This window comes from Orussus abietinus, unplaced genomic scaffold, assembly GCF_000612105.2.
Source record: "Orussus abietinus isolate OABI.00-Male unplaced genomic scaffold, Oabi_2.0 scaffold13, whole genome shotgun sequence".
Lineage (NCBI taxonomy): Eukaryota > Metazoa > Arthropoda > Insecta > Hymenoptera > Orussidae > Orussus > Orussus abietinus.
Genome location: NW_019394887.1, coordinates 1,364,076 through 1,381,719, shown reverse-complemented (window position 1 = coordinate 1,381,719; position 17,644 = coordinate 1,364,076). Strand labels below are relative to the sequence as shown.

General features: G+C 50.1%; 3 protein-coding genes across 3 annotated transcripts in view; 2 read left to right on the top strand and 1 right to left on the bottom strand.

Moving 5' to 3' along the window:
- The window catches only part of LOC105698708 (zinc finger protein 423 homolog), a 41,871-nt gene extending 36,625 nt beyond the window's left edge, over positions 1-5,246 (top strand). Inside the window, exons 7-10 of the mRNA XM_023433410.1 lie at positions 266-2,054; positions 2,221-3,306; positions 3,511-3,735; positions 3,814-5,246. Of these exons, the coding sequence (XP_023289178.1) occupies positions 266-2,054; positions 2,221-3,306; positions 3,511-3,735; positions 3,814-4,197 (3,484 nt within the window). The 3' untranslated portion in view covers positions 4,198-5,246. The remainder of the gene's footprint in view (positions 1-265; positions 2,055-2,220; positions 3,307-3,510; positions 3,736-3,813) is intronic.
- Positions 5,247-6,159: 913 nt separating this feature from the next.
- LOC105698431 (lysophospholipid acyltransferase 5) lies at positions 6,160-8,596 on the top strand. Its single transcript, XM_012422678.2, has 9 exons — positions 6,160-6,216; positions 6,281-6,425; positions 6,524-6,631; positions 6,721-6,843; positions 6,939-7,054; positions 7,139-7,297; positions 7,361-7,603; positions 7,686-7,994; positions 8,061-8,596. Exons 2-9 carry the CDS (start codon positions 6,311-6,313, stop codon positions 8,331-8,333), a joined length of 1,446 nt encoding a protein of 481 aa, XP_012278101.1. The 5' UTR covers positions 6,160-6,216; positions 6,281-6,310; the 3' UTR covers positions 8,334-8,596.
- A 21-nt stretch (positions 8,597-8,617) lies between these two features.
- Positions 8,618-12,014, bottom strand: LOC105698436 (extensin-3-like). Its single transcript, XM_012422692.2, has 2 exons — positions 9,423-12,014; positions 8,618-8,754 (listed from the first exon to the last, which is right to left on the bottom strand). Exons 1-2 carry the CDS (start codon positions 9,876-9,878, stop codon positions 8,635-8,637), a joined length of 576 nt encoding a protein of 191 aa, XP_012278115.1. The 5' UTR covers positions 9,879-12,014; the 3' UTR covers positions 8,618-8,634.
- Between the last annotated feature and the right edge of the window lie 5,630 nt (positions 12,015-17,644).

Here is a 17,644-nt window from a genome sequence, read left to right as displayed (position 1 = left end):
TACAAAGAGTGGAGCCGAAGAACTGTTAAGGGTGGAGCCTGCGTTTCCGATCCGTTTAATGCAACCCTCCTTTAGTCACGGCTTGTGGACCCGGAAAGGGCGGTTCGCCATTACGGAAGCCATCTTCGACGAGACCCATCTTGTCTATCCATTTGTCCTAATAATCGCCAGGCCAGGGCCAGACAAAAGTCCAAAACGTGGAATTATAAATGAGAACACACAGCGTTATCCAGGACTAACCGCACCCTGGACTTTATCCTTGCAGCGACCACCTGAAGATCCACATGAAGACGCACGACACCCAGAAACCGTACCAGTGTACAGCCTGCTCCAGGGGGTACAACACAGCAGCCGCCCTGACATCCCACATGCAGTCGCACAAAAAGCACCCCACTTCTGGTGGAGGTTCGCTATCCGGTTCGAAGGACCTGGGGGATCCATCCGACCCAGGTCGTCGCAGCGTGTCCTCGCACAGTGCCTCATCCCCGCCGATGGCGAGTTCGCCATCCCCCAGCTCGGCTTCAAGGAACCATTGCCCAACGAAGAATCCCCAGCTGGCCATCAGCACCTCGACGACGCCCATCCTGAGCAGCCCCTTGAAGCTAGCCTGCATGTACTGCACCAGAGACAGCTTCACCAGCATGCAGCAGCTGCAGATGCACGTGCACACGATGCACAGGGCGATCCTGAGTGGGGAGAGTCTGACGGTGCCATCGCCGTCGCCAGGAAGGACGTCGGAGGCGTCTAACGCATCCAGGGTCCTGGAGAGGCAGGACAAAATCGAGGGCCAGGAGAAGTCGTCGAGGGATCAAGAAAGGAGGATCCTAGAGGACCGCGAGAGAAAGAGGGCCAGGGATGGGGGGTTCTCCTGTGGACAATGCACCATGAGGTTCTCCGGACTGAATTCCTTGAGGGACCACCTGGTGACCATCCACAGAATGGACGGCTTCGGCTCGGCGCTGATGATGTGTCCCTTGTGTGGGATTCCCTGCTCCTCAGCCGCGAGCTACGCGGAGCACTATGTCCTGAGGCACTGCGAGAACCAGCGGATGGGGTCGGCAGAGTCGTCCTCGGATTTTGAGACCGGGAACGGAGCCTTCCCCAGATCCAGGGAGACGAAGGGTGCCGACATGGAACCTGCCGACTTGACCAGCAGACACCTGGGGGGATCTTCCGATGGTTACTCTGCAGGCACCCTGTTGTGTGGTCAGTGTGGGGCCGCGCTGAAGGACTTCGAGTCCTTCAGGGAACACCTGGCTGGACACCTCCAGGCAGACCACAGGACCCAGGAAACCCCAGGGACCCCCTGCCCTAAGTGCGAGGTCACCTTCCACGACCGGGAGGAGATGCTCGCTCACCTGACGAAGCATTACTTGGGACCCACCACCAAGGAGTACGCCTGTGGAGCCTGCAATAAGTTCTACCCTCATCCTGACCTTCTTCAGAGGCATCTGCTGGACTCTCATGCCCACCACCTGTACAGGTGCGCCCTTTGCAGGGACACCTTCGACTCTAGGGTCGCCATCCAGGTGCACTTCGCCGTGAAGCACAGCCAGGAGTGCAGGGTCTACAGGTGCAACACTTGTTCCGGATCCAAGGGAGAGGTTTCGCCAAGTGCCCCGCCGACTTCTACATCTGACAGGAATGGATGCTTTGCCAGTGAGGCTGAAATGGCGAACCACGTTAGGACCGTCCATGCTCCCCCTAAGGTGGTCAACGAGAGTCCTGGCCCTGTTCCTGGACGAGGGCGGGACCGGGGAAGTCCTATTTCTGTCTCTAACCCTGCGATCCCGGTGCACGGGTCCAACCCTAGATGCGTTTTCTGTGGACTTTGCTGCTCGTCGGACTTAGAACTGCAGCTGCACCTCGCCAGTCATTCCAGCGCATTGTTCCGGTGTCCTGTTTGTCGCGAAGGGTTCGCCGTCGAGTTCCTGCTGGATAGACACATCGCCCAGGTGCATCATCAACCTGGAGAACGGCAGGCCAACGCGAGACACGTTCCCAGGGAAAATGGCAGGATCCATCATCGTCCTCCCAGGATACAGGAAGACTCGGTAAGTGTTCTGCCTCGGGTAGATCAACGACATCTCCATTCTTTTATTTTATTCGACTTGTTCATTTGATTTCCATATTTCAATATTTATCTGGAGGTAAAAGTCCCTTCTTTTTGATCCCTCCTTCATCTACCATAGACCATGATTTTTTTTCTGAACGTTCCAGAAATCCCAGAAACGCGGACGTTCCCCGGCGTCCAGCAATAACAACTCCTTGAACCAAAGGGACAACAACAACAAGCGTGCCAACCTCAGCCTGGGTGTGCAACAGTGCGAGTTGTGTGAACGAGGGGAGTTTGCGAACGAAGCCGAACTCCAGGCCCACAAGAAGCTAGCTCATGCCCCAGTGAAACTACCAACCAAGTCCCTGCCATCTTTGAGCCTGACTTGCGCCTACTGCGGCGAAGTCTGCAGGTCGAGAAGCGAGCTGGAGTCGCACACCCGAATCCAACACGCCTCTAACGAGCCAGGAGGTCGACACAAGTGCAACATCTGCGACGAGGTGTGTCCCTCCGGTGCCAGCTTGGCGGAGCATAAGCTGAGGAAGCACTGCAAGATCCAGCTGAGCGACACCTGCGTCGTCTGCAGGGGCCTCCTGGGTTCAGAAGGCCAGTTCCTCGAGCACATGCAAAGGCACAGCCTGGAGAACGTGGACCCCCAGCAGAGGCTGGACGGGGCCCTTCCACACCTCCCAGCACCCTGTGTCGTGTGCAGACAGACCCTGGTCAGCGACCTGGAGTGCCGGCTGCACGCCAGACATCATCTGGGACCTGGAATGGGGTCCAGGAGCTCAGGGTCCAGCCCCAGTCCCGGCAGGAAACCTCAGAACCCGGCTTGTTGCCTTTGCCTCCGGGAGTTCCCGCCTGATGACTTCGTCGGGCTGACTTCCAGCCACTCGGGAACTGGGGGACAACCCCTAAGGGTTTGCAAGCCCTGTTATGTCAGGCACTCCCAGGGATTGCCCATCTTGCACTCTCCGTATGAACATGTTGGAAGCTCCAAGGGGGACAAGACCTGGGATGGCGTCAGGGATCAACGGGATGGCGATGGCTCCTCTAGGAGCGACGACAACAAGCCTGCTGATAACGCTTTGCCTGCTACTGCTGATAACAAGAGGTGTGGGGATTGTGGCGTCAAGTTTGAGGCACCTGAGGATGCCGAGAAGCACAAAGCAGCGGAACACTACAAGACGACTGAGCTCGACAAGGTCTCGGAGAACGGTCCCAACACCTACACGTGCATTCAGTGCCAGGTCTGTTCTGGTACCTGGATTTATACTTGAGATTTTCAACTGGTAGCAGCACTAAAATCGCTAATCGTGATGGACTTTTTTTTTTTCACGGGCATTCCACCGATCTGCCTGAAATTTTAGCACATAACTTATGAGCGCCTAAGAAATCTGATAATGGAATGGAATCACAGAAATTAAGAGCATGGTTCTTTTCGTCGCTTCCAGGTCTCCTACCCTACGGAAGCTGGCATCAGGCAACACGTGAGAAAGGAACACCTCGAGTCTTCCGATAAAGGATCATTGGATGCTCTCAGATGCCACCTTTGCCTCTTCGAAGCCAACAGTCCCCTGCAGTTGCAGGGTCACCTCATAGAGCACACTTTTGCCGGCTGTGCCGCCCTTAGCTGCTACATCTGCCAGGCTCTCTTCACAGCACCTATCGGGCTGCAGGTAATTCTGAAAATCCCATCAGCACGTAATTCAACACCTGTTGTCATATTTCATCATAACATAATGTTTAACATTCAGAACCACATGCTCCAACAACACGGCCTAGGTGCTCGTCCCTACGACTGCTCGCACTGCGGCTTGAAGTTCTTCTTCAGGGCCGAGCTGGATCACCATGCAGTCACTTTTCATCGCCGGAATGATCCCTCGTCTCCTGAAAAAGGATCCAAAGGACCTGAAGAACAGCCAAAAAAGGCGGAGAACCAGGATATCGGCACCCATGATAGTGGTGTTACCGTCAAGGAGGAACTTACCAACGCTGAAGAGGAGGAGGTCAACGTAGACGGACACGCGGAACAGGAACGGCTCGAGGACTCTCTGGAGAACCAGGATCCTCCGGAAGAGAAGCCCCTGGAGAACCAAAAAATCACAAAAGAGAACCAGCGTGAAATTACCGAGTCGTGATTCATCCTGAAGAGAGCCATCTGTGTTCCCTCCAGGTCCGGGGCCAGGGATTTCCTCTGCGAAGTCCTTGGAGAACAAATGGCTCCTCTTTCGTCCTGACAGAAGAGGATGTGAACTCTGTCGCAGCAATTTGACGTTCTTGACGATCGGTTATTTTGGAACCAACCGTACTATGGTTCTCATTGTCGAGTCCACAGATTTTTTAACTGTACGTCTAGATCGCTAATAGGGTTTTTTAGCGATCTAGGTGTACAGGACAGACGCGAAACATTGTTGGTATTGTTTTGGAGAGACAGGTCGTTTCTCGATGTTGATCGACATGCTTTTTATTTCCGTGCTGTTAAGTTTATTTAGACGTAAGTTTAGCCGAGGCCAACTCTTCGTTTTCTCCACGTTTATTCGTTTCTAACCGAGGGTGAGATTTTCTTATACTGTTGCACCCGATCCAATTGTACATAATTGTTTCCCATTATGTTCTCGAGGGTTTACCGTAAAGAGTAATTTATCGGCGTATAAATGTATTTGGCGTCGAAACTCTAAAAACATTCCAAGGAAGAAATTGCGGGTAATGAGGAAAACTCACTTCTTGCCGGCTCGTTAGTTTGTAACTTTTAACCGAAGTCGGTCAAGAGGTACGTTTTAGTATTATTCTCCTAGCGTCCTAATCCTTTCAGTGCTTCGTCCTCGATTCTCCGAAATAACTCGTCGATTATTCCCCGACCGGGATTACGTTTATCCACAATTTGGACGCGTCCCTCACCCTTGTTACGTTTAACTTAATTCTATGTACTCGAAGGTAACATTTATTTCGGCACGTTACGTTTATTTATTTAGAGGTCTCCGAGTGGAGTGGCTGCTTGCGAGGATAACTTTGGGTTTAGCGCTAAGCCTTTCGGCTTAAGGTGCATACAATGTACGGCGTTATCGTATAAGATTATTCCTATCAGATACGAGGGGACCCTCGGTCGCGTAGGATCATTAATCGCGATAAACATTAATCGACGCGAGTTTATCCTGTAAATAGCTCGTACGACAATTAAACTTTTTTAAACCAGCTCAAGGTTTCCTTCGCCCGTCCACGTTCATCGAAGGTCATACAAACCTCATTTAAAGATCTGTAAATTAGGACGTTCAATTGTAATACTTAGCGTGAGTTAGTATTTAAGAAAGAAAGTTAGAAAAAAAATCGTTCAAATCTCCCACGAGGGAGAAAAAAAAATGGAATACTTCCACGACTTTTTTAGTCGGTTTTCAAGCTGAAAAAGTAGTTCGACGGGGAAGGTTGTTCTCTTCAAATTGAGCTCTCGAGCTAGTGGCTGCGCTTTTATTTATTTTTTTTTTTTTTTCAGAGGAGATACAGGGTTGAAAGCTTTAGTTCGCTTGGCAAGTGCGTTAACCGTCATCCTCCACCGGGAGTCGCACACGACGAGATCGCGCGATCCTGCCCGTCAGTATTCTCCCAACTCATATCTGCAATTATTTTTTTCATTTTGTTTAATATCAGGAACGTGGTTCGTAGTGCCGCTCAGAGATGGCGCCGCATCCGCGTCGCGTTTCTAAGGCAAAGTCCCATTGAGCACGTCGAGTGTCATACAAAGCGCGGTTTCTATTCGGCTTTGCATCCTCAATGTGTTAACGCGTCGCATTCGGTGTGACATTGAACGCGCTTCTAGAACTCTCGCCTAAAATGGCGAATCGAATTCCATACATATCCACAGCTGAAGGGGCGCTCACGTCCAGAGATGAGTTGGGAGATTGCTGACGACAGAGATGAGCAGGGTGAAAGCTAACGTACGAAACCAGAGGGCAGCACAGGATGCGATCGCACGATCCTGCCCGTGAGCAATCTCCCGACTCATCTCTGCTCACGTCGCATTAGAATCTCTAGTTACGCTTATAGTCTATGACTATTCAGATTTCTCTAAAATTATCTTGAATTATCTGAAATTTTCTGAAATGGGCCGACGCGCTCGTCGCGGCAGGTCGTTCCGATCTCCATAGTCCACTGCGAAAGTTGAGGTAATTATTACTAATTAAGTAATTAGTAGCCGCCATTGGCAGGTATTAACGATCAGTGAAAAAGGTGCCAGCAGGTGTGATAAATACGTGGAGAATGGCAGGAGTAGCAGAAAAATCGGTGGACTGGGCCGAGGGTGGAATATCGAGGATCGCGAACATCGTCAACGCTCCAGAAGCGGCTGTACGGTTGCTCTGCTCAATTATACTTGGTAACGAAACTGTCACCAATCATCAATGATCCTATAGCCCTCCGATCAGGGCACGGAGAGTTTTTCTTGATTTAATCGGACCAACTACGTGCTTTCAGGTTTTCCTTTTGCACTGATCCACAGGTATGCTCTCTACGGAAAGAATCCAAACTTGCAGCACATCTACTTCATTGTGTGTGGCTTTACGATAGGATATTGGAACTATGGTAACGTATCATTTGCTCGGAAGGTTTAAAGTGTAATAGACGGTTCACTGAACACCCTGGGTCTATTAATAGCTTTTGATCATTCATAGAATGGAATGTGTTACATTCTGCGTCGGCAGTATGTGTCACGTACTTGACGCTGAAGGCACTCGGGGGAACGATTCAAGCTGTGGTGATAACATTTGTTTATAACATGATCCATCTCATGATCGGTGAGCATCTGATATATAGAAAGTACCAACACGTGCATGAAATTTGTAGCAACAAGAATGTTCTATATTTTCTGTCGGAAATGACATTGTTTTAGGTTATTATACCACAAGTACGCTCGATTATGACATAAAATGGACGATGCCACAATGCGTACTAACTCTGAGGCTTATAGGGCTAGCATTAGATATTTACGATGGCCAGAAACCAAAGGTGAGAAAGTTTACTTTTAATCCGTCAAATGTAACATGATCTGCAAAGCCTACGAAAGCCTGAAGCTTTCTTTATTTTCTGCAGGACAAGTTATCATCTACTCAACAAAAGACTGCCCTTAATAGACCTCCAACATTCCTCGAGACCGCAGCGTTTGTGTATTTCCCGGGATCTTTTCTGGTTGGACCTCAATTCAGCATGAAGCGATACTTGGACTTTGTAAACTGTGAATTCATGAAAGAAGTACGTGTCTTCATCTAAAACAGGGAAGATAGGAAAAGGCAGTGACGGAGGGTTTGGTTTCAGGACCAGAAAGGAGAATCGACACAGCCTCTGCCCCCGAATTCTTTGAATGCAGGATTCCGAAGAGCATTCCTTGGTGTTGTTTACATCGGACTGTACCAAATAGGAACTCTCTACATCTCCAATGACTACGTAGTGAGTGCTGAATTTCTACAGCAGGGCTTCCTTCAACGATGCTTCCTCCTCGGTCTGTGGGGTCGAATTAACCTCTACAAATACATCAGCTGTTGGTTGCTGACGGAAGGGGTAAGGAAAACTAATAAACGCTTTCCCAAAGATTAATAATCGACTTATGTATCGCTTTTAACTCTGGTTCTTCCCTCCTCAGGTGTGCATAGTCTTTGGAATCACGTACAACGGCAAGGACGATCAAGGACACCCTCGATGGGACGGATGTTCAAACGTGCACCTGTTAACCTTCGAGAACGCCACCAAGTTCAACCATTACATCGAGTCGTTCAACACGAACACGAACCACTGGTGTGCCGAGTACATTTACAAGAGAGTGAAATTCCTAGGCTCAAAGTTATACAGTCAGATCGTGACACTAAGTTTCCTAGCGATATGGCACGGCTTCCATTCGGGCTATTATCTCTGCTTCCTGATGGAGTTCATCGTAATCTACTCTGAAAAGGGCGTAAGTACTTCAGGGTCGAAAAGATCTTCATTTCCGCCTAGAAGACTTCCTCATTTCGATTTCCAGGTGGAGACTCAGCTGGCAAAGAACGAAGCCTTGCAGGCGGCCCTGGAGAACCCAATCTTCCGACTAGCCACCTGGGTACTCCTGAAGATCTACACCCTCGTCTTCATGGGCTACTCTCTGATTCCATTCGTCCTGCTGTCCTACGATAGATACCTTCCAGTCTACGCCAGTGTCTACTATTGTGGACATATCTTCTTCCTCTCTTATCCAGTCCTGGCGCCTCTCATCAATCCGCTGCTTCGAGGCAAACCATCCAAGCCGCACCAGCAATAACCCATTTCTCGCACCTGGAAGGCCAAAACCCCGGTCGGTCGCTTCGGAGACACGACTCGATCCTTCCGAGCATTCCCTCCTTCTCTATTGGTCCGATCGCACAAGTTATCCCGCAAGTGGGACGAAACCAACTCGTACAAGCCTTCGCGAAATCGGCAACCAACTAGCGCGACACGCAAAGACACGTTCTTCCGAAGAGGAACACACTCCTCCGAGGTCGTCGGTATATTAAATAAAAAATCTGTGTATTTTTGCGTAAGAAAGTATGAGCATGGGAGGGATGATCTCATGGAGTGGTCGGCTAGTACGGTCCGAAGGAACCTCCCCCAGGGTGCGACGGGGGTGCGCCATAACTGTCCGGGGGTGGCGACTGTGGCGCTGACGGCGGCGGCGGCCCGTACTCCGCATTCTGCTGCTGCTCCTTCTGAAAGAATCGCGAACCGTCCCCGTTACTAACACCGCGGATACTTTCTGCACATTTGACATGAAAGGAAAAAACCCCATTATAAAAGGTACCCACTTGCGGTACCTTTTAGATAGCGTGAAACCGACGCTGAAAATCGAGTGTTACGTAGTTATGTGATTAGTCTTTATCTTGCCGAAAGAGGCTATTTTTTTTTGTTCCTCACTTTTCATGGGATTGCAGCGTCGGTAATGGTAGAAAGTACTACTAGAGGTTACTATTACCCAACGCCGATGGGTTGGTACCTTTACATTGCGCGAGATACGTGAAACTTCAAGTACCTAAAATCGCGATCGCTCTTTGTAGACCTACAACGCGTATACGTAGTACTATTTTTACGCGCTTCACTCTCAACTTCGCCGAGGAGGTTTCGTGACCGAGATTGAACGGAAGTGATCGTCTTAGAGTGAAATAACACGAAGCAAGAAGATAGAAAATAAGAAGCATGAAGATGAAAAAAAAAAATAAGAAGCATGAAGATAAAAAGAAATATGAAGCACGAAGATATCGCACAACACGAGACCTGAAGACGTCTCGACCCATGGAGCACAACGAAAAGGCCATAAAACTTCCATTACACGAGAACTCAAAAACCAGCTTTGAAGAAGAAGTCACCTGACACGTACCTGCGTCTTGTACCTGATGAAGTAGACCTCGGGTTTGCTGGGCTGCGTCGGCGGCTGCGTGGGAAGGACGACCTCGGGGGCCTCCTCGGGTTTCTTCACCAGGACGTAGATGAGCGTCTTCTCCTCGTCAGGAAGTGGAAGAGCAGGCAAAGCAGGAGCCGTCGGGGTGGGTGGCGTCGGGGCCTTTATGAAGACGATCTTGTAATGCTTCTGCGGTGGCTGCGGAGGTGCGGTGTACTTTGGAGGTTTATATTCAGGAGCCTCGGGTGGCGGCACGTGAACGTAGACATGTTTGTGGACGACGGGCTGCTGTTGCCGAATCGGTGGACCGTAACTGCTCTGAGGATATGGACCCAACGAGGAGGGTCCTGACGGTGGTAGATAAGAGGACGGTGGTTCGGGTCGAGCAAGGGCGCACCCTGCGACCGCCACCACCAAGATCAGCGGGGACAGCATCCCCGTGGCTCTTTCTCCTGTGTCCTGACGACGCACGCTGCGAGTCCGGGACTCTTTACGCACCTCGACTACTTTACCCCAAGCCAAGCCGACGAATCTCTGGAAACGTGACAACACCTCGACCTGATAAAAGAACACGTAATCAGCACCTCGCCTTTATTGGACCGTTCCATAAGTTCGAGGGCGAAGTAAAAATTCAATGGTTCCTTTTTTCCGCAACGGAACGAGCCATTGATGTGTTTGGCGCGAAACTCCACCGAGGTATCCGATGTCCTGCGTTTCTTGCAGTTTAGGTGTGAGTGTACAATGGCGGACATGAATGCCTCCCCTGTAGATACGGCATCGCCTGTGCAGGATGGGAGGGCATTGATGTCTCCCAGTGTACGTTATAAAGAAGCTGCGAACTTATGGAACGACTTGGTCATTTTGCGGTACGATAGGGTGTGAACATTATGGGGATGCTCTACTGGGTGTTTAATTACCGTTTGTAAATCTGGGCACCGTGTGGCAATGGATTGGTGTGCGATTCCGGGGTAACCCACGTTTACGTGTACATACTGCGTTAATATACGGTTCGCACGCGATGGCTACTTTCAACGCGTTACGTCAAATTGGACGCGGTTATTTCGAACTACGCGGGGAGAGTGCGGCGGCGCTTTCCTAATTTTATTCCGCTTTGTTATCGCGACTTAACGCTTTCGCGATTCCCTTTCGCGCCCGCCCCCTCTAAGTGGGACCATAGGCCCCATAGACCTGGGGTCTAATTATTATGGTTCACAGAGCGGTGCAAGTTCCGGGCAATAACAAACATCTAGATAACCAGGGTTCGAGATACTCCACCCCTTTAACCCTTTCTCAGCCATAACCAAATAACCGTTTACTTATATCATACCTATGGTTCGCTATAAATACTGACGTTAACCCTAGAATTACCGAGCTCAATAAAAATGACTGGTTTTAAATGACCCACCGTAGCCAAGAAAAATCCGCTGGCAGTTCTAGTGTTAACCCTTTGACGACTAAAAGCGTCCAAAGCTTAGTCTAATATTGCCAGCACGCATTGATGAATCTTTCCCATGTCGAAAGAGTTTCGTACTCAAAGGGTTAATAGCGATAGGGTTAACGCAATCAACACCAAAACGAGTGTCTTGGCCCTGAATGCGTTACCTAAAATCTTCCAACATACTCACACTGAGTCTCACGTCTCGTTCGTATCCTGGCCCGCGAACAGGTTCAGGACGTCTGCTCCAATTTCGGATATCTCTGCGACCGGTCCTTGATCGGCTCAAAAAAAAAAAAAAAGAACCGGCGACCGACTTTACGCGCCGCTAAAGGAGAAAGAAATAATTTACCGCGGGCGAATGGTCGAGAAAATGAAGTTTATATGTACCGATATCTACCGTGAAACGCACATACCGTAGGGTAGGTCCACCGCGCTCGCGAGCTCCCCTACGAGTGGCGGGTGGCGGCCCCGGCGCGGCGCTTATATACCCCTAGCGGCGCTCGGAAATGGCAGGTGGCGCCACTTTGGGCGGCGGCGGGATTTCGCGGTTCGCGCTTTTCCCTGATCCACGGGGAACCGGCCCCGTCGAAGGGGGGCCCATGGCGCCAACCTCGCGGGGCCCGAATCGGAGCGATCTCCTTCGCTAAGGATTCGGTGTGTGTGAATTCGGTCGGCGTGGAAAGTGCCACCGGCCCAGAAGTGAAACCGAATGCGCGCGCGTCCTCGGGACGGCGCTCGAATGCTTAAGAGGCCACCTTGCGACAGCGGCACCGGCTTCCGCGTTACGAGGACGATTTGCGATCACCGGTACCCCCCTGCGCCCCCTGCGATCGAAAATCGAGCGTGCGTGCGCGGGGCCCGGTCCGGTCGCTCTGGCGAAACGGACGCTCTCTCACCCCGGTATTTCATGCGGCCATTCGAGAAGGAATTATGTATTAGGCTTGGCGTGCGGTGCCACCGGTTTGACGAAACTATCCCATCGCGTATTCAGCACCCCTGCTCTCCGAATCCGATTTTTCGGAAATTTAAAATGTATGTATAAGCACGAAGCGCTCACCTAGTCGTTATCTGCGAAGCCTATCCTAGCGCGTCAGATTGAATATGAATTATTTTTTTCTAGAATAGATATGTTACACACATGCACACCTTTCATCAGTGCCTACCCCGAGGAAGCGTTTGCAAAACGTCGATCCCCCTGGCGACGATGGGCGCGGGTCATTCCAAGCCACAACAAATTTAAGGAACAAATCGGAGCGCAAAAGCGTAATGTCTTTCGATATATCACACTTGGCCTGCCGTTTGGTCCTACAGGTTTGACGAAACACTATCATCACGTATTCGGTGCCCCTGCTCTCTCGATCTCTTTCTCCCCTCTTTCCGAGGTACAGGTCCAGGTACGAAATCGAAAGCAGCTTTCGGATAATGGAGGCCTGGAGGCCAAAGAGGAGGGAAAATGATCTGAAAGAAACGTCTTTGGGGTAAAAAACCTTAATGGAGAGTGAACTTGTCTTAGACGCAGCTCTTGGACACTCGGCGAAGACGCGCTCCAGGAACGGATACGGTACAGCTTAGGTGTAATTAACTCGACTTTCACCTGCGGCGGTACGCCGTATACCTACAATGGACGGACGAACTTACTCGGCGCTCTTAAATGGGATGTTTTATTAATCTTCGCACCCGACGTCACGCCGAAAGCGCGAGGTAAATACAGGGGTTAGACGCCATGGCGGTCGCCTCGCGGTTAGCGCGGCGAAACGTGAATCCCACTCCCTGGATTAATCCAGAAGGAAAATAGATCTCCCAAAGATTAATCCACCTCTAATTAGAGTGCTCGGTACTCAATTAGCATCCTCCACCTGCGTAGATGTGCCTTCGACGTCCCCGATTCTTGCGATTTATTACCCTCCTATTAAGGCGATATGAAAGTGCCATCGGAAGAGGCAATTGTTCGCGAAACTTCAAAAGAAACCGTCGAATTGTTTGAAACTTCACCTTCAATATGCAGACCCTACGAAGAAGGTACCGACACCTATGAAATTTAATTTACTAGCAGAAAAGTGTTAAATGTCTATATGAAAGTTTTTTAAAAATTGTAATTTCATGGGTGGAAGGGCATTCCTTATAGCTTCGGGGTTCACGTTGTAGAGTTTGAAACAGTCGGAGAAAAGTCACCAACGAAACCTCTTTGACACCACGTTCATATCACCTTAACGTGTCCGTGGGTTAAGGACGGAACTGAGCACTCTCGTCAACCTCTTCTTCGGGGAAGAGTGGACTTTGAAAATCTACAGCCTCGCGGATGGGAAGGGCACCAAGAGTTCGTTGCTGGTTGTAGGTAGGCTCTTCGGGAACCTTATAAATCGGCGACAAGGTTGACTTGGGCAGCTGGTACTCCGCAAGGTATTCATCGGCAACCGCATCGGAGGTCGGCTGCGACAACCGAGAGTGCCCGGTTACTCCGGTTTCTCCTCCATTCGGCAAACCCGCCCACCTGGGATCAATTATCGGCCTGAATCCAGAATTATCAGCTGGTGGCACCCTAACTCTAACGTAGGACCCCCGGGTCTCTGGGAGATAATAAGTAACCGACGCAGGACCTGGTGGGTACCTTCCCGGAGCTGATGGAACCTTTGGGTACGTCTCTTGCCCGAGGAACCCTGAAAAGAAACCACCACTAGGTGCACTAGGTTCCTCATAAGCCACGTTAGATGTCTGTTCCTTGCGGAATCCTGGGAACTTGGAGAACAGCTTTGAAAGGAACCCTGGGGATGACTGAACAGGAGTTGTGTCGATTTCTTCCGGGCCCCCATCTTCTTCAGGGTCTGGCAAGAAATCCGCTACTCCACCCAGGTCGTCCAGGAAACTCAGGTCGACTGGCTCTTCGGGGTTCCTGGTAACCGATGGAACCTGCGGAATAGGCGCAGCCGATCCTGGCTGGACCTTGATCGGTCGAAGATCGATTCCCTGGTATTTGTGCACTTTCCAGACCGGATAACCGGTAAGGTTCAGACGTTGCGGCAAAGGTGTGTCGCCTTTGATGAAAAAGTTATCCCGAGTGTCTGCTTCGTCGTCGCTGACGAACGGCCAGATACTCCTTATGGGTCGGGTTATTCTGGTTGCTTGGGTCTCGAATGCCGTTGCCAGCAACGCAATCGCCAGCAACATCGACGGGACCCTGATGACCACCTGCGCAAAAAAGAGAGCAAGTTACAAACACGCCAAAAAACTGAAAGTCCCACGGACCGATCTTACCAACCTTGAGGAACATTTCTCCTGAAGCGGCGAGTCGACGGTATAAATTAGGAAATAAATTACCGGTTAAATAAATAAATAAATAAAGGACTCTCTGGACGCACCGAGACAAAGTGATGGCCACCGTGGCTCTTCCGGACTTAAATAGTCCCCTGAGTGAAACCTTACCCTGGTGATCCGTTAACTTTTGGAAATCCGTTAACGCCTTCGGCTTTGGTTAGGCGTTTGATAAGCCCTCAAAATTCCTGGCACTTTCTCGGCCGGGGAAAACGCAGATTCGATCTCCCAACGGGTGCTTCGAATCGATTCCTGGAATGATTCTGGGTTTCTTCGACGCCGATTTCCCCCGGACGCACATCCTGTCGATGGGAATGCGTAATTACTTTTCCTTTTAGATTTCTGGGCTTACGGGCTTTGCAATTTCGTATTTTAATGCGCCTGCATTAACATCTTAATGGCTCGTCTGTTTCAGCTCTGAGTATTTAGGTCGTGGAGTACGTGTACTGTTGCTGAAGCGATTACGTGGCCGATTTTAATATATTTCATGGACGATGAGTTATCCTCAATATACGCACCTCCAAAGTGAACGTGAGTACATGTATGACGGATGAAATTTCCTAAATGCTGGACAGGTTTCGGGCAAACAAGCGCCATTTTCGCGCGATGGTGACATAACCGTCTATAACGGTTAACGAGGCGATTCTTAATTTCCATAACTAAAGTTCAGGGGGACGAGTAACGTTTCGCTTGTAGGTAATTAACCTGAAACTTATTAAAGCTGTTGCGTGATCGGGAAGTAATATCGTTCCGGTGAGATGCGATTTTATCGACCGAGGATAACGCTTTCATCGAATTGTACGGCTGAAGGCGCGTAGGATAACGAGAGGCGACGAAACGTAAAAGACGCGAATCTTAGAGGGCATAAAGTTTCGCCCTCTCTCCGTCAGATGGCGCCAGGCGGATTCACGAACTTAAAAAAAAAAAGAAGACGCCTTCGCTGACCGCGAATCCGTGGCGCCACCTGACAACGGCGGAAAGAAATAACGCTTCCACTCTTAAATATGAATAGCCGAATGAGTTCTTATATACAGTTATTTATATTGCACAATTATTCGTGATGAATAGATGTTGAGTTTTTAACTAAAAAATTCTAAAAACCATACTAGACTAAATTACCAGTATGTGGGGCGACAACAGTCGGTGGAATATCTTTTCCTGCGAATATCGATCAATGAAGCAATCTGTTTCCAATCATTAGTAATTGATTGGTAATTGAATATGTAACGTAGCGACCGTGAAATACAGTTCGCAAGGAGAGAAGCCAGCGTAAAAAATGAAATATACTTCGATAACTGGTAGTTGCATCCCTAGTATACTTACGAGATCGATTTACGTTCAAGGGTACACATGGAAGGCTTGCGGTCCCTCACCCTGTCCCATTTTAGCCCAACCTATATCTACCCTATCCGTTTGCCTCGCACAGAACATTTTTCGAACAGACCAACCATAAAAGCGAGACGTAACAGCCGTAACACCGCGGCGCCTGCAGCTCATTCCTCCATAACCTCAGTTCCTGTGAAATCACATCCGGGATGTACTTTTTAAAGTTTAATTCGGTCCTTAACCAAGTTTTTTTACAATTTAAAAAAAAAAGGAGGAAGTCGATGGGTCTTCAAATTATACGGTACTTTCCGTTCCAGGGACGGAAGTGTGCCCCGCGGCCTGGACCGAGATATGGAACGATGGACCAGGAACGAATCTGCAAAAGAAGTGAGGATATAACGATCTACAACTTCTTATCCTGCCGAAAATGGTCCAATTTAAATTTTTCGAGCTACTTTGGCACAATTTTAAAGCGTGCGGTGAGAAAAGAAGAGTAAAAGGCATCCCTGCGCAAGAGAAGCTCGAGAGGAACGACTGGCGGCCATCTTTCTTTTCGCCATCCTCGCGTGCCTTAAAGGGATATAAAAAAAAATGAGAAATGCAGTAACTATTGCCGACCTATTCGATTATTATGGTCGTAAAATGAATCCATACCATAATTTCATGATCTTTAGCGGTTTATCGTACTTTAAAATGCATTATAAATATACTTTGACTACCGTTGTGTGTGGATGGCGAGGCAAGATGGCCGCTGTAGTCCTTCCCTTCAGTCCCCAAATGAGGAATTTAGGCTTCATACTCGATCCCTTTCATCCTAGATTCATAGGAAGAGCTGGGATTAGCGCCACGCACCGTTTTACGAGAGTCGGGGAGTAAACGGAGCATTTAATAAAGAGAACCTTTCTCGGGTGGCGCGCGCAACCGGCTGGCGCCGTCTGGGCGCCGACGGCGTCGCGTCCTCGCTTCGATCTCGCCTCTTCCTCGCAATCGAGCCGGAAGCGAGCCAAGGACACCATCCGCCACCCCGCGGAGGAGCCTCCGGTCGACGCCACTCATGGTGCACCACCAAATGGGCTCGGTAATATCGGACTCAATCAAAAGCTCCACCGATCCGTCAACCGACCTCTAGGATCCTGTTTCGGTTTACTTTAGGGACGACCTTACTCCTCCACCCATTGGGGTACAGGATATCCACGTACAACGACCACGTCTCAATCGTACTGGGCACGAGCCAAAAAATTACTGATAGAGGATATAGACGAGATGAAGAGGAATTAACAGACCTCTGCTTTCATGCGAAATTAGCTCTACAGCGAGACCGTGAAAACGACTTCTTCATGGAGTAAGGGGAATCCGCGAATAACGCCATTATCCGAAAAGGGGAAATTAACTCGGAAGGTATTTCCCGATTTTGTCAAAGTATATTCCAAATTAACGCCAGAACTACCGAGCCCAGTGGAAATGAATAGGTTTAAATGGCCCAGCAAAGAAAGAAACATCCATCAGTAGTTCTAGGGTTAATTATTTCTCCCAAGATATGGAGTAGTACGGATTCCTTCGTTTTTTATTCCAGATTTTTTTCAAGGTAGCTAGGACAACCAACGGTCAGCCATTCGTTCCATTCGACTTCCTTTCCGGAAGTCCTTCTTCGAAAGGAAGCTGCCAGGAGACGTCCTCTCCTCGGAGGAAGTTCTCGGACCGGAAACACGCGATGCCATTCGCTCTCGCGTGCGAATCGACCGTGCTCGCGAGATGCGCCCTCTTCCTCCACCTCCGACGGGGTAGCCGCGCATGCGCGCACCGCCACCTCGCCGGCGGCCATCTTGGCCACGCGCCGCGCAAACTCGGCGGAATCAGGCGGATATAACTGGTCTCGGTATCGAACAGAGGTTCAGTGTAACCACACGACAGAGCGGTCGCGCGTCGCGGCGACCCGGCGCCGACTTCCCGGACTTCCGGTTCGCGACACCGCTCCGCAATTCCGCGCGGCGGCCAACCTGTTGCGCGGGGAATTGGCAGGATTTCCGCGGATGCGGACGGAAGACGCCGAAGAACTTTCCGAGGCGAAGATGGCCGCGTGTCGCGTGTCGCCTCGACCTCGTCGCTGGGCCTTGGTCGCCATCTTTTT